This window comes from Rana temporaria, chromosome 5 (assembly GCF_905171775.1).
Source record: "Rana temporaria chromosome 5, aRanTem1.1, whole genome shotgun sequence".
Classification (NCBI taxonomy): Eukaryota; Metazoa; Chordata; class Amphibia; order Anura; family Ranidae; genus Rana; species Rana temporaria.
In genome coordinates, this window is record NC_053493.1 from 407,834,704 (window position 1) to 407,851,324 (window position 16,621).

Sequence of the window (16,621 nt, forward strand, 5' to 3'; positions counted from 1 at the left end):
CAGGGGGCGGTTTCTTGGGGCTGCCCAGCTTGGAGCGCTATGCAGGCTGTCTGTCAAGCTGACGTCATGATTGACGACGTCCTCTCCTCACACTAGTAGACTTTGTGCCACATGCTGATCTCCTGTGTCGTCACCCTCTAGGTTTTGTTTTTACTGCAATGTAATAAATTGTTCTGTGTACTTGTTGGAAATAAAATACTTTGAAAGTAAAAATCAGCAGCTACAGTATTCTTAGGTGCTGACTTTTTTTTTTAAGTGAATTTCCGTATTATGGAAACAATGTGATGCCACTCCACGCCAAACTCATAGCAATGCAACTGGTCAAGTTTAATGACCTTCCCCAGGAAACACATTTTGAGTTTCTATTTGCATACTTGCAGATTCGTTCAGCTTCCCGGGGGGGGTAAAACAAATGTAATTGGAGCTTGTACAGGGCTGAGGACCCATGTGACACTGCTGGGTGGCCAATCGCCAAGCCCTAGTGCTGTCCTAAGAGACATGGGAGTGTGATGGATCAGGTAAAATGCCTATTTTCTATGCATTTTTCCTATACTTACAAAATCTATATTTTTGAATATCAAACTGCTTTTATATTCCTTGCTCAAAATGGCCGCTAGCAGCACCCCTCCCATCGAGTAAAGAGCATGTAACCAAGATGGCACCTCCATCCAGGACTACACCCAAGATGATGACACCTAGAAGATCCTGGAGGAAGTTCACCTTACATGGTGTGGTGGTGAGACCCTGGGCGACCTTAAAGAGTGTTGGTTTATGCCAGATTTTGGAGAGAAAGGTACGCTGATTGCACAGCTGTGTGTTGGGCTATTTAGTTCTGACCTGACTATGGCTCAGGGCCCCACCCAACAGACAGGAAGTCTGTTCCTGGGAATCACGTGGACTCCCATCCCTCTGAGAGGAGTCAGAGTATGCATGTCTGCAGGAGGCAGATGTCATTGGTGATTGAGCAGCAAGGCGCTGAACAGGAGTAAGCTAGGAGAGAGCTTAACTCTAGGAAAGTTTGTTTTTTCTGAGGAGCAGACTTAGGGCCTGAAACAGCCGGATGGCTAGAATGAAAGCCAGGAGGCTAAACTATTGAGTATGCAAGATACAGTAATGGTGGAACCTCCTTGTGTGGGCTACTGATGTATTTGTGAACTTTTTGTGCTTTTAAATAAAAGTGGGCTACCAGGCCCTTAAAAATTTAGGGCCAGATCCACAGCCCGGCAGCGCAACGTAACTTTTTAGATTTAAGTTACACTGCCGCAAATTTCCTAAGTTAGGTACCGATCCACAAAACACTTACCTGGAAATTTGCGGCGGTGTAACTCAAATCCGTCCGGCGCAAGGCGGGCCAATTCAAATGGGGCGAGTCCCATTTAAATTAGGCGCGCTCCCGCGCCGGACGTGTTGCGCATGCTCCCTACGCTTTTTTCCCGACGTGCATTGCGCGACGTGACGTCATTTTTTGAACGGCGCGTAGCATATTTCCGTATTCGGCTTACGCAAACAACGTAAAGTTTAAAAATTCAACGCAGGAAGGACGGCCATACTTTACACAGCAGTACGCCTGCTGTGTAAAAGTAGGGCTGCCTCACAAAAGTGTAACTAAGCGACGGGAAACTAACGTAGCGGCGACGTAGCGAACGCGAAAAAGCTTTGAGGATCGACGTAACTCCTCATTTGCATACCCGACGCTGGATTTCGACGAGAAATGCCCCCGGCGGCGGCCGCGGTATTGCATCCTAAGATCCGGCAGTGTAAAACAATTACACCTGCCGGATCTTAGGAATATCTATGCGTAACTGATTCTGTGAATCAGTCGCATAGATAGAAACAGGGATACGACGGCGTATCAGTAGATACGCCGGCATATCCCTTTTGTGGATCTGGCTCTTAGTTCTAGACTGGCGTACTCACTAAAAACGCACCTACCGCTGGAGTCTGATCACCCCAATCTTACAATGGACATGACCGATCAGAAGCTACAAGTATCCAGATAACGCTATGCTAATGATGCACTTGCTCACGACTCTAGCCGCTCATCTATATCACCCCATGCACCCAGTAGCAATAAAGGAAGGAACACATATCTGAGCACGGTTTCAGTGTGGTTCTTCTTGTGCATGCACTAAATCATATAGGCCTTATCGGGACAGGGGCAGAAACTCACCAGACGATTGGTCTGATCCATTTCAGCAGGATGGGGGAGAGAGTGACATGCTCCCCATACCTGGAAACACCAGGGTTTTTGGGAGGCTCCTGACAGCTGACCAAAGCACAGATTTCCTTTAAATTCAACTCTAACATAGCCCTAACAATCATTCATCTAACCTAAAAGTAAAATTAGTAGATCTACTAGAACTACTAGATCTGTAGGTGCACAGCTGAAGACCATGCAGAAGTAGGTAGCACATGTGGTTAAATACTTGGATAGTCTATGGGTGCACAGCTGTAGATCATGAAGAATCGAGTAGCATAAAGGCTCTACTCACAAGACCCTTAATCAATCCTTAGGCATAGCCCAAGGAGAGATCCAGCATCCAGTCCAAGAAGGCTCCAGGGGCAGGCAGCCCCCTGAAAATCACAGTTCCATCCCCACACAGGAAAGAGCTCATCTCCACTGCACTCCAGCCTATTTAACAGGAACTCACCCACCATCTGGGCACACCTCCCCAGTGATTGGATAGGCCTCACTTAATATTCAGGTTGGGTATTTAAATCCTCCTACCCTAATTTTCAGAAGCTTCTCCTAGAGCAGGGGTAGGCAACCTTGGCCCTCCAGCTGTGGTGAAACAAGAAATCCCATCATACCTTTGCCTCTAGGATTCATGCCTGTGATTGTCAGGGTCTTGCAAAGTATCATGGGACTTGTTGTTTCAAAACAGCTGGAGGGCCGAGGTTGCCTACCCCTATCCTAGAGTCTTTTGCAGACCAATCCAAGCAATTCTGGCTCCTGTGGCTACAGCAAAAGCCTGAAAACTAAATTTACCTAGCAGCCTGGCTAGGGGGCTGCTAAACTAATAAACCCCCAAGACTTTAACACTAAAATGTGACCCTAACCCCATCCCTAAAATGTGATCCTTCACACTTAACCTTAACCATGAGGCTTGTTTCATATCACCTTAGGGTAGGGTGACCAGACATCCCCGGTTTCCAGGGACAGTCCCCAGATTGAGGACACTGTCCCGGACCGAGTCTGTCCCCAGGTTTTGTCCCCGGATTGGATTTGAACAGGGGCTGGGGCAATTTCAAAGACAGTCAGTGCAGAATTAAAAAAAAATATCTGAATTTCACACCCCTACTCCGCCACTCCTACTGGCTTAGGGGAGTCTATTACTTTCCATTATCTGTGCCCCTTTCTGATGATCATGTGCTGGTCGGAGCGGACTGGTCGAGCTCTGCTCGCATGTTCTTCTGCCTTGGCTCAAGTCCTGGTCAGACGCCTGCCTGCTTATCTCCTTGCCTTCCCTGGTGGAGTGATCTTTCTCTGCTCCCCAACTCGTAGTAGGCGGGGCCCGGAGAGTAAGACTTGACAGGCTGTGAGAGGCGGGCGGCGACGAGCAGAGAGTCGCTGATTGCCGCCAATACTAGTAAAACAGAAAATATGTCCCCAGATTTAATTTTAAAAATCTGGTCTCCTTACCTTAGGGGAAATGGAAAGCGGGTTCAATGTCACTGCACATGGTGAGGGTGTGGTTGACAGCACCAGACAGGAGGTGACTATTGCAGCGAGAGCTGATTTATTTAAAACGCTGTGCCACTAATTAAAAAAAAAGCATGTTCAATTTTGAATATACCCCTGAAAACAAAAAAGACACATCGATGTCTCAAAAAATTGGACTTTGTTGAAGGATTTGCCATCTACAGAGCTTAAAGATGGTGTTATCTGTACATACAGTATGTATAATATCTTTGGGATTTTACCTGTTCACCTTTTGGTCCAGCTTCTCCATCTGGCCCTCGATCTCCTCTGCTCCCCTAAAATATAAATGATAACAGGTTCAACACCACACAACATCATCCTTAAAGCCCAAGGTCACTTTTTTACATTTTAATCATGTAATATTAAATAGTAGGTGAGGTTGAAAAAAGACACAAGTCCATCAAGTCCAACTTATGTGTGTGATTATATGTCTGTATTACCTTGTATATCCCTGTAGGTTGTGTTCGTTCAGGTGCTTATTTAATAGTTTTTTTTAATTATCAATGCCCCCCGCTGAGACCACCGCCTGTGGTAGAGAAATCCCCATCCTAACTGCTCTTACAGTAAAGAACTCTCCATGCAGTTTAAGGTTCAACTGATTTTCTTCTAGTTTTAGTGAATGGCTGCCAATGTGTCTTATTAAATTCCCTTTCACTGAAAAGTTTTTTATCCCTATTGTGGGGTCACCAGTACGGTATTTGTAAATTGAAATCCTATCCTCTCTCAAGCGTCTCTTCTCCTGAGTGAATAAGTTCAGTGCTCACAACCTTTCCTCATAACTAATATCCTCCAGTCCCTTTATTAGCTTTGTTGCCCTTCTTTGTACTCTCTCCATTACCAATACATCCTTCCTGAGGACTGGTGCCCAGAACTGGACAACATACTCCAGGTGCGGCCGGACCAGAGTCTTGTAGAGCGGGAGAATTATCGTTTTATCTCTGGAGTTAATCCCCTTTTTAGTACATGCCAATATTCTGTTTTCTTTGTTTGCAGCAGCTTGGCTGAGCCTATCATCTACTAGGACCCCCAGGTCATCTTTGCTTATAGTTTATATTTTTAGTTACACTGCACATAGCAGGAACTCACAGTTCCGCTAGTGACTTTGGGTCGATTCTTACAGCATATGGCCCTATGTGAGTTTGTCACCCAAAAGAAGCTCAGGGACCAAATGTTGGTGCTGAGCCAGGTGCAATTTTACACAAGTTTTTTGCTGTGATTCTTGCAACTCAGATCGCGTTCGGGATGCCATTTAAGATGAATGGCGCCCAAACGTGTGTCACTCATTTTGCTACGGTTCCATATCCTAATTTCTAATCGCTCAAGCGTGAACGAAGCCCAAATAAGCTTTATGTTTAACCCCTTCCCGCCATCAGTATCCATACATTTGGCCTCACAAAAATGGTTCTTTATCCGTGAGGCCACATATTTGCGTACCTCTCTTTGTGCTGGGAGCTTGCCATTCAGCGCACTTTCAGCACAGAGACCAAGCTCTCACTAAAATTAATGTCATCTGACTTACTCCCAGACTCTACTGTATGGTGTTCCTTACTAATATCACAGGTATATTAAGCCTTATGCTGCGTACACACGATCGGTAAAACCGATGAGAACGGTCTGATGGACCGTTTTCATCGGACCAAACCGATCGTGTGTGGGCCCCATCGGTTATTTATCCATAGATTAAAAAAAGCAATCTTGTTTTAAATTTAACCGATGGATACCTAACCGATAGAAAAAAAACAATCGTTTGTAGGCACGTCCATCGGTTAAAAATCCAGGCATGCTCAGAATCAAGTTGACGCATGCTTGGAAGCATTGAACTTCGTTTTTTTCAGCACGTCGTTGTGTTTTACGTCACCGCGTTCTGACATGATAGTTTTTTTAACCGGTGGTGTGTAGGCGCGACGGACCATCAGTCAGCATCATCGGTTAACCGATTAAATAGTTCCATCAGACCGCTCTCATCGGATGGACTGATCGTGTGTACAGGGCTTTATTAACTAGAGCAGATAGCATGGGATACCTAATAAAATAATAGCAGACTGGGTTAAAAATATAAAGCATAGACATACATAGAGCATATTTATTAAACATTACACATACATTATTATTCTACATGTTAATTGTTGAGGTTGATTCTTCAAAGGTCTGCAAATTAGGCTTTCAACTTTTTATTCAATTTTTAATAATTGGGCTCACCTTCATACCATCTAGGCCAGTTGGACCGGGAGGGCCCACAATACCAGGTTCACCCTGCAAACAAATAAATTCCAGAGTTAATAAATAAAGAGTCAGCATTTTATCAAAGGATCAAATTCATAGCAAAAACCTCATGTGGAGTCATACTTGGCCTTTCCCCTTTCTTCTTCCTAATTCCCAGATTCATTCCAATTCATCATTTAGCGCATTCAGCTCACCAACCAATATAGAGACTCGGGACATGGTAGGAGAAAAAGCTGAACTTTTTTGGAAAACATAGAGTCTTAAATCCCCCAATGCTCAGGTGACCTTATTATCCAATAGGCAGATATGGGGGGAATGGAGCCCAAGCTAAACGCATTTAGAAATGTAGGAACCGGAGTCTTCCAATGCTCAGGTTACCGGATTATCAAGTAGGGAGACTCAGGAGTTGTTGGGGTTGGGGGCTGAAAGAATCATGTAAAAAGTCCCCTTGTGTAATGTAATCTAATATACAAACTGTGTCTTTAAGGTTATCATTTTGCTGATTAAGTAAATATATTTTATTTTGCAGTATCTCGTCTTGTGATAAAACTATGGGCACGTAGGCAGTTAGTCTGGTTGGCTGTTGTCAGCCGATTCCTTGAATTGTTATATTTTGTTCCTCATTTTGTATACTTTGCACAATATGTAACTTTCCATAGAATAAGCTTGTGTAAGCAGAAGGACACGTGTGCCTTCTTATAATCATGCCTTTCTTTGTTTTGTAACTGAATAAAAGCTTAGACACGAGCTACAATAAATCAGTCACCTAATGAATGCACAACCTGCCTCTCATATCTCATTCGGTGCCTCCAGATATCTGAATGGCCCTGTTGGTGTACCTACAAGAAGGGTGGTCATCCAGAATACCTACTATTTTCTTTCAGGGGCAAGTTCATTATTTTTTAGGAAAACGTAGGGGCCTGAGTCTGCCAGTGCTCAGATTACCTGATTAGCGAAAAGAGAGACATGGAAGGTGTTGGTGATGGGGGGGCAAGCTTAACTTCTTTAGGATAATGTAGGGACCCAAGTCCTTCAATGCTCCTTAGGCTTTAGTCCACCAGCCTCTATGTCTCTATTGCAGTGACCAGCAGATAAAAGGAGCTGGGAGATGGAACCACGGTAGGCAGTTCCCCCAATACTCAGGTCAATTGATTATTCAATAGGGAGATACCGGAGCTAGCAGGGGTATTTAAAAAAAAACATAGGAGTCCCTCAATGCTCAGGTCACCTTGTTATTTAACTGGGAGACTCAGTAGGTGGTAGGAAGGAGGCCAAGCTGAACTTTTTTTGTAAAAAAGTAGGGGTCTGAGTCATTTAACACTCCTTTTGCTTTAGTCCACCAGCCTCTATGTCTCTATTGTAGCGACCAGCAGATAAAAGGAGCTGGGAGATGGAACCACAGTATGCAGTCCCCCCAGTGCTCGGGTCATCTGATTATCCAATAGGAAGATACTGGAGCTGGCAGGAGGGAGACCAAGCTGAACTTAGAAAAACATAGGGGGCTAAGCCCCTCTAAGCTCCTTATGCTTTAGTCTGCCAGCCCATATGTCTCTATTGTAGTGACCAACAGATAAAAAGAGCTGGGAGGTGGAACCACATTACCCAGAGGCTGACCAGGCATCCATCCATCACCCATGGAAATATGTTGGGTGTGAATATTCTTCAGGCACCAGCAGCTCTTGAACAGAGTGACAATTCCAGGGTCGTTCAGCAGGATAATCAACAGTCTTCTAATGCATCAAACCTTTTATTACATTTTTTGAAAAAGGTTTTGGTTACTTTTGGAAGAATGAAGGAGAGGTGGAGGCTTTGGGCACTGAGGATAGTTTAAGTGGAATGGAGATGTAAAGAGATGCTAAAAAATATACCGTTGAACTCAGACTTGAGGTCCAAAGCAAAAGGGTTTAGAGTCCACTTGTACAATTTGAAGAATTCCATAATTGTGGGCTGAACAAAAAAAAAAGATTAATCGGTGGGTATGCCCACCATTAGAATACCGCCCTTCATCCATCCACTTCTAATGATGGGCATACATGCACCATTTTGTTTTTAACTGTGGTGGTGAAATCACCTCCTACAGTGCTGGAGTCACTGATTTACATATCATAGGAGCAAACGCTGTTGCTGTTAAGATAGATAAATCAGTGCTGCAGAATTCCATACAGCATCAACCCTAGGGTCACAGAGTCCCGAATTCAGTTTTTTTTTGTGGTTTGGGGTGTATGGAGTCAGCAGGTACGGCAGAGGATAAGATCTACTGGTACTGCCCCACAGCTGGATTGGGGAGGGGTATAGGGGACATGACTGTGTTTGGGCAATGCAGGGAATGGAAGGACTACAAATCTGGTTGGACATGGGGAGCAGAAAAAAGACATTGGGGATGAGGCCTGTCAGAGTATGGGCAGAACAGCAGCAGTAATAGTAGCCCCAAAAATCCAGGCCAGTCTTCTACAATGTTGGTGAAAAAGCAGCACTCTGTATAATTAATTACTGTCTTTTGGTCTTTTAGCTGCACCATCTTGAATTTAAACGCATTTTAGGGTGCGCCCCCCAAATATGTTTTTGTACTGTATAATTAAAGGTCAATTCCAGCCCATTCCATGGCTTTTTAAAGCAAAGCAATAGTGCCAGTACAACACTTCATAATAAAGATACAACTAAATGATCAAGGAAGAGTTTCTGCAGCTAAACTCTTGGGAATTATAAAAGATGTGAAATTCTCTGACCACTAACATGCAGGAAAGATGGAAACCAGAGTAATGCCGTGAAAAACTGCATCCCTCTTGCATTGTAAGATTTATATTTCAATTATCCAGAGATTTAGGTGCAGCAGCTAAAACCCCTTTAAGTAACCCATATAGAATTGTACTATACCTTTTTGCCATCAATGCCGTCTCTTCCCGGTGGTCCACGGAGTCCGTTATCCCCTTTAAATCCTGGTATTCCTGGGAGCCCTGGGGGGCCTTGTGGACAGTCTTTGCAAGCATCCTTCAGGAATAAGAGTTCCATAGTTAGTCAGGTTGGTAAAAGACACAGGCCCATCTACTTCAACACAAAGAAAAAAACGAAACAAATAGAAAACCATCATATACATACACGATCCTATACCCACTGTTGTTCCAGAGGAAGGACAAAATCCCAATAAAGCATGATCCAATTTGCGGCTGGTGTTTTTTTGTTTGGGGGGGGGCGACAAACAACCACCCCCCGCGGCACCTCAAACCACCCCCCTTGCTGTCTGCCGACACTTATCCCATCGAGGCGAAGGGGATTGGTCAGTGGCGGGAACATCGGGGAGCGGTGGGGACATTGGGCATCGGTGGGTACATTGGGCAGCGGCAGGGACATTGGGCATCGGTGGGTACATTGGGCAGCGGCAGGGACATTGGGCATCGGTGGGTACATTGGGCAGCGGTGGGGATCTGGGCATCGGCGGACATCAGGCTGTGGCGGGCTCCTTCTTGCTTCCGCCGTGCGTCTCCTCCCCTACTCCTAGGCATTCAATATGATCGCCAATCCGTTTAGCCAATTAGGCGACGTGTATCAGACTCGCTTCCCAATTGGCCAGGAAGAGGATCGGTGTTGCAACAGCGCATATTCACTTGCTGTTGCAACACACCTGGGTGGGCTCCAGACGCAATGCTCTGCGTCCCTAGCCCACCCTATTTTGAAGCCTATTAAAGCCCCTGGTTCTAATCAGGTGCTTCAAAAAACATCCCTCCCCGTCCACCCCCGCCATAGTAATTAATGCGCTGGTGCCCTCAAAGGGGCAGGGTGCATGGATAGGGGAGGCGGCGCCAACGCCCACAATGGACGGGCCGCCCCTGCCAGCAGGGGGGAAAAGTGAAAAGTGAAGCTCCATTAATTAAGGCTGAACTTTGAGCTCAGATTTTTTTTATATATATATTCTTCAATAGCTACAAAGTATATAAATCCACCTTGTGGGTACCAAATGCCTTAGTAAACTCAGATTTGACTTTGTAAAAGTAGCAGTGACATCATTACTGATTGCTCATAGTGCAGACAGCAGATCTGTGGGAGAGACCAAGCAAGCTCCACCCACTAAAGAAGTTTACAGGAGGGGGGCGGAGAGAAGACCAGTCACCTTGCACAAGGAAAGAGAGCAGCAGTGACCAGTCTTTATTACAGGAAGTTGAATTTGCGCACTGCATGACTGCACAGATCTAGAAGAAATACACAAGTGCACTGAGATTTAAAAGGGTTGTAAAGGTTTGTTTTTTGTTTTCTAAATGGGTTCCTTTAACTGATTGGTTTGCGCATAACTTTTAGCATTTACAAAATAGGGGGTATTTTTATGGCATTTTTATTAATATTTTTTTTTACTAGTAATGGTGGCGATCAGCGATTTTTTCCGGTACTGCGACATTATGGCGGACATTTCGGACACTTTTGACATATTTTTGGGACCATTGGCATTTTTATAGCGATCAGTGCTATAAAAATGCATTGGATTACTATAAAAATGCCACTGGCAGTGAAGAGGTTAACACTAGGTGGCGGGGAAGGGGTTAAGTATGTTCCCTGGGTGTGTTCTAACTGTAGGGGGGGTGGCCTCACTAGGGGAAATTACTGATCTTCTGTTCATACATTGTATGAACAGAGGATCAGCATTTGCCCCCCTGACAGGACCGGGAGCTGTGTGTTTACACACACAGCTCCCGGTCCCCGCTCTGTAACGAGTGATCGCGTGTGCCCGGCGGCACGCGCACGGGAATCGGGGGCGAGCGGGGGGTGCGCGCGCCCCGAGTTGCCTGCGAGAGAGCCGACATAGAGCTACGGCTCTCGCGCAGGAGAATGACGGCGGCAGGTCGGCAAGTAGTTAAGCTAGTGCATTGTTGGTTCACTTACCTTTTCCTTCAATTTCCCTTCTAAAAAAATTTTTTTCTTTGTCTGAATTTCTCACTTCCTGTTCCTCCTCAGTAAGCTTGCCCCCATCATCCGAGACGTTCTGGCTGGGGGTTAGTCAGCGTGCTCGCCCCCTCCCTTGGGACTACATCCCTGTGGGGAGACGCACAGTCCCAAGGGAGGGGGCGAGCATGCTGACTAACCCCCAGCCAGAACGTCTCGGATGATGGGGGCAAGCTTACTGAGGAGGACTGACTAACCCCCAGCCAGAACGGCATGGATGATGGGGTCAAGCTTACAGAAAGTGTGAAATTCAGACAAAGAAAAAAAACATTTAGGCCCTGTACACACGACCGAACATGTCTGCTGAAACTGGTCCGCAGACCAGTTTCAGCGGACAGATCCGACCGTGTGTACAGCCTAGCAGACAGGTTTCCAGCAGACAAAAGTTTTAAAGCATGCTTTAAAACTTGTCTGCTGGAAACCCATCCGTCCGACATGTCCGCTGGTTAGTACACCTAACCAGCGGACAGAAATCTCCTGCATGCGTCGAATGGATTCGACGCATGCGTGGAAGTATTTTACTTCCTGGTTTGGTGACGTGGCGGCGTCAACGTCACCGCCACGTCACCGCGCTGTCTGTCCGCGGGGATTTCGGTTTGATGGTGTGTACAACCATCAGACCGAAATCTCAGAGCGGACATGTCCGATGAAAACGGTCCGCGGACCGTTTTCATCGGACATGTTTTCCCGTGTGTACGAGGCCTTAGAAGGGAAATTAAAGGAAAAGGTAAGTGAACCAACAATGCACTAGCTTAAAGGCACCAGTTTAGAAAATAAAAAACAAACCTTTACAACCCCTTTAAAAAGAATACACATGACCAGAGCTTTTTTTCTCAGAAAATAGGTGCAGGAACTCAACCTCGACCCCATTCAGATTTCGCAAACCGTAAAAGTGCATTAAATACCAGGATTGCATTACATACAGAGTGCAGAGTTCAGGGGGGTTACACACAGAGTGTAGAGCTGTCACTTGTAAACACAGAAACCAGACTTCGTTGTTTACAAGTGATTGTGGTGAGCAGACACCAAAGGGTCTGAGCCAGAGGTGGTGGAACTGAGTTCCACCAAGTTCCCCCTGAAAAAAAGCCCTGCACATGACAAATGTATTTAGGCAATATGTGCTGGTCTCCGAGTTCAGCTTTAAAATAAAAGAGACATGCTTCTACTTGTAGTTCCCCAGCAGTTGGAGTTTACTGAGTTGCCCCTAACTAAAGATGAAACAATGTGAAACGCATTTAAAAGTCTTGGCTGGCTGGAGGATAAGCAATCATTTGATGGACTATGGCACAGTTATCTGTGTCATTCACTACAGATAGACATGGCAGACGCTACAACTTGGAGTCAGATCTAAGCTGCGGTGTGTAATTGCCGTTTTCTACGCCGCTACATCTAGCGTAGTCAGCTGGTTGGGATCTGCTGGCAAACAAAGATAAGAACAGAGTACGTGATACAAATATACTTATGACTATTCATCCTATTATAAACACCCCCGAATAAACACATATTAAGACTCGAGCAGAAAATGCGCTGACCATTTAAGTACTAGGAGATAAAATGGCCTTCTGATTAAAGGAAATCTCAAACCGCTCACTAAAATATCAAATAAGTGTTAACATGGAACTGAACTCAAAACTTGGAGATTTACTCTGTTATACAGCAGTGTTTTTAAACCATTTTTAAATCTTGGAACCCTTTAAAAGTATGCAAAATCTTGGGGGCACCCCGGTCTACAATGTACAAAAGTAAATGTTACTTCTCAATGGGAAACCTGAACCTGGGAAGATGCACACAACCACCTTGATTGAGTTAACTTCATCTGAGAAGCCCTCCTTAATATCAGAGGTCCTCCCATCACATCAGAGGTCCCCTGATACGTCAAAGGACCCCCACCACATCAGAGGTCCTCCCATCATACCATAGGTCCCCTGATACATCAAAGGACCCCCACCACATAAGAGGTCCCACCATTACATCTAAGGCCCCCCTATACATCAAAGGACCCCCAACATATCAGAGGTCCTGCCATTACATCAGAGGCCCCTCCAGCATCAGAGGTTCTTCCATCACACCAAAGGTCCCACGATTACATCAGAGGCCTCCCCATACATCAGAGGTCCCCCTATACATCAAAGAACCCCAACCATATCAGAGGTCCTGCCATTACATTAGAGGCCTCCCCATACATCAGAGGTCCTTCTATCACATCAAAGGTCCCCCTATATGTCAAAAGACCCCCAACACATCAGAGGTCCCACCATTACATCAGAAGCCAATACATCAGAGGTCCTCCCATCACATCAGGGGTCCCCCTATACATCAAAGAACCCCCACCATATCAGAGGTCCTGCCATTACATCAGAGGCCTCCCCATACATCAGAGGTCATCCCATCACATCAGAGGTCCCCCTATACATCAAAGAACCCCCACCGTATCAGAGGTCCTGCCATTACATCAGAGGCCTCCCCATACATCAGAGGTCCTGCCATTACATCAGAGGCCTCCCCATACATCAGAGGTCCTCCCATCACATCAGAGGTCTCCCTATACATCAACGAACACCCAACATATCAGAGATCCTGCCATTACATCAGATGCCTCCCCATACATCAGAGGTCCTTCCATCACATCATAAGTCCCCCTATATGTCAAAAGACCCCCAACACATCAGAGGTCCCACCATTACATCAGAGGCCTCCCCATACATCAGAGGTCCTCCCATCACATCAGAGGTCCCCCTATACATCAAAGAATCCCCACCATATCAGAGGTCCTGCCATTACATCAGAGGCCTCCCCATACATCAGAGGTCCTTCCATCACATCAAAGGGCCCCCTATATGTCAAAAGACCCCCAACACATTAGAGGTCCCACCATTACCTCAGAGGCCTCCCCATACATCTGAGGTCCTCCCATCACATCAGAGGTCCCCCTATACGTCAAAGAACCCCCACCATATCAGAGGTCCTTCCATTACATCAGAGGCCTCCCCATACATCAGAGGTCCTTCCATCACATCAAAGGTCCCCCTATATTTCAAAAGACCCCCAACACATCAGAGGTCCCGCCATAACATCAGAGGCCTCCCCATACATCAGAGGTCCTCTCATCACATCAAAAGGTCCCACTATACATCAAAAGGTCCCACTATACATCAAAAGGTCCCACTATACATCAAAGGACCCCCAACACATCAGAGGTCCCACCACCACATCAGAGGCCCCCCTTCACATCAGAGGCCTCCCCATACATCAGAGGTCCCCCTATACGTCAAAGGACCCCCAACACATCAGAGGTCGCACCATTACATCAGAGGTCTCTCCATACATCAGAGGTCCTTCCATCACATCAAAGGTCCCACTATACGTCATAGGACCCCCACTACATCAGAGGTCCCACCATTACATCAGAGGTCCCGTTTACATCAGAGGTCCTCCTATACATCAAAGGACCCCCAACACATCAGAGGTCCCACCATTACATCAGAGGCCTCCCCATACATCAGAGGTCCCACCATTACATCAGAGGTCCTCCCATCACATCAAAAGTCCCACTATACGTCAAAGGACCCCCACTGCATCAGGGGTCTTGCCATTACATCAGAGGCCTCCCTTCACATTCGAGGCCCTCCCATACATCAGAGGTCCCCCTATACATCAAAGGACCCCCAACACATCAGAGGTCTCACCCATTACATCAGAGATCTCCCTTTACATTTATTCTAGTCTATTGTTTTTTTATTATATTCTTTTCTATTTCATTCTGGTCTAATCAAACTTATTCTATTTCTATTTTATTATATTATTTTTGTATTGTATTCTCTTCGATTTGTTTCTATTCGTTTCCATTCCATTGTGTTCTTTTATTTACTCTTCTATTTTGCCCTGTTTTACTCTATTATATTCTATTCTTTTATTTTCTGTTAGATAATTTTCTATTCTATTCTATTTTTTTCTATTCAATTCCTTTATTTTCTAATTATTTTTTTAATTTGTAAATTGAAAAACGATTCGAATTTCAGAAACTATTCGAAAACTTTTCAAACTCGAAAGCTATTCGAATCGATTTGAATTAGAATTTCGAAAATCTGAACCCATTCGAACGTATAAACGAAACCAATTTCCGAAAAACAAATTAAATGGGTTAAACAAGGGGTCTCCAAACTGCGGCCCAAGGGCCAGACGTGGCCCTTTGCTAGCCTTTTCCGGCCCTTGAGGCAAAATTCCTCCCACTGATAGGAGGCACTATTCCTCCCACTGGGGCACCATATATTCCACTGATTCCATTGATGGGATACTATCCCGCTCACTAATAGGGGGAATACTTCTAATGACCACCAAACCTGTGGCCATATTTATTCTCACTGATGCTGGATGCCTGTGACATTTCCTGCCCCTGCTGGCCACAATCTGGCCCTCCTAAAGTCTGAAGGACAATAAAGGGGCCCTTTGTTTGAAAAGTTTGGAGACCCCTGAGTTAAACTAATTTATGTAAATAACTTATCGAAACAAAACGAAACTAAACAAATTTTTGCGTTCTGCAATTGTCTAGTTACCGCCAGGAAACCCGCCCTGAGGCCTCGTACACACAACCGTTTTCCTCGTGTGTATGTTTTTCGTAGAGAAAACTGTTGTGGATCTCGACGAGAAAAAAAGAGAACATGATCTCTTTTTTCTCGTCGGGAGTCTCAATTTCTTCGCCGTGTTTCTCGTTGGGCTTGTTTACGACGAGAAACACGTTCATGTGTATGCTTAGAAACCCGCGCATGCTCAGAATAAAGTATGAGACGGGAGCCCGCCTTCGGTAAAAGTAGCGTTCGTAATGGAGATAGCACATTCGTCACGCTGTAACAGACTGAAAAGCGCGAATCGTCTCTCATCAAACTTTTACTTAACATGCAGTAACATGAGATTAGCCAAAGCGGCCCCAAGGGTGGCGCCAATGCAATGGAACTTCCCCTTTATAGTGCCGTCGTACGTGTTGTACGTCACCGCGTTTAAGAATGACGAGATTTTGTCTTGACAGTGTGTATGCAAGGAAAGCTTGACAAGATTCTCGACAAGCCCCACAAGAAGCTTGTCGAGGAAAACAATGTTTCTTTTACGACGAGATTCTCGGTCGTGTGTACGAGGCCTGAGATGTGATATGCTATGCAGCCATTGCCAGATTCTGCTGTATGTAGACAGTAAGGCCCAGATTCACAGAGAGCAAGGGGCGCATTACGCCACCGTAGAGCAAACACTGTACGCCACGCCAACATAGTGCGGAGAGGCAAGCATTGAATTCAGCAAGCCAGTGCTCCCAATGCTGCGCCAGTGTGGAGTGGGTTTCGAAGGCTCACGCCGGTGTAGGTGGAAGTGGGCGTGACCCCATGCAAATGATGGCCCGAGCGCCAGACAGGTACGTATCACGAACTGCGCATGCGCCGTGACGTGGACGCATGCACAGCACCCCCCTGCGCCTGCTCACAACCATGCCTAAGCTACGCCGGATCACCGCATACGCCGTGAACATAACGTACGCCCAGCCAGACGCACAATACGCCGGCTTGTGTTCCCTGGTGCAGACCTGTGCATGTCTGTTGCCGGGTTTCACCTCATTTATGGGGAATAACTTTACGCCGGACGTACAACTTATGCGCATCTCGCGTAGCATGCGCCGGGCACACGCACGTTCGTGAATCGGCGTATTTCCCTAATTTGCATGTTTGAATGGAGCAGCACCATGCGCCCAGCCCATATGTGCGCCCACCCTACGCTGGCGTGTGC

The 16,621-nt window shown here is 45.9% G+C and overlaps 1 protein-coding gene across 1 annotated transcript in view; it reads right to left on the minus strand.

Annotated features, from left to right (window-relative positions):
* The window catches only part of COL22A1 (collagen type XXII alpha 1 chain), a 513,833-nt gene that overhangs the window by 70,660 nt on the left and 426,552 nt on the right, over positions 1-16,621 (minus strand). The window contains exons 45-47 of the mRNA XM_040355007.1: positions 8,801-8,914; positions 5,903-5,956; positions 3,925-3,978 (exon numbers count right to left, since the gene is read on the minus strand). Coding sequence (XP_040210941.1) covers positions 3,925-3,978; positions 5,903-5,956; positions 8,801-8,914 — 222 coding nt within the window. The remainder of the gene's footprint in view (positions 1-3,924; positions 3,979-5,902; positions 5,957-8,800; positions 8,915-16,621) is intronic.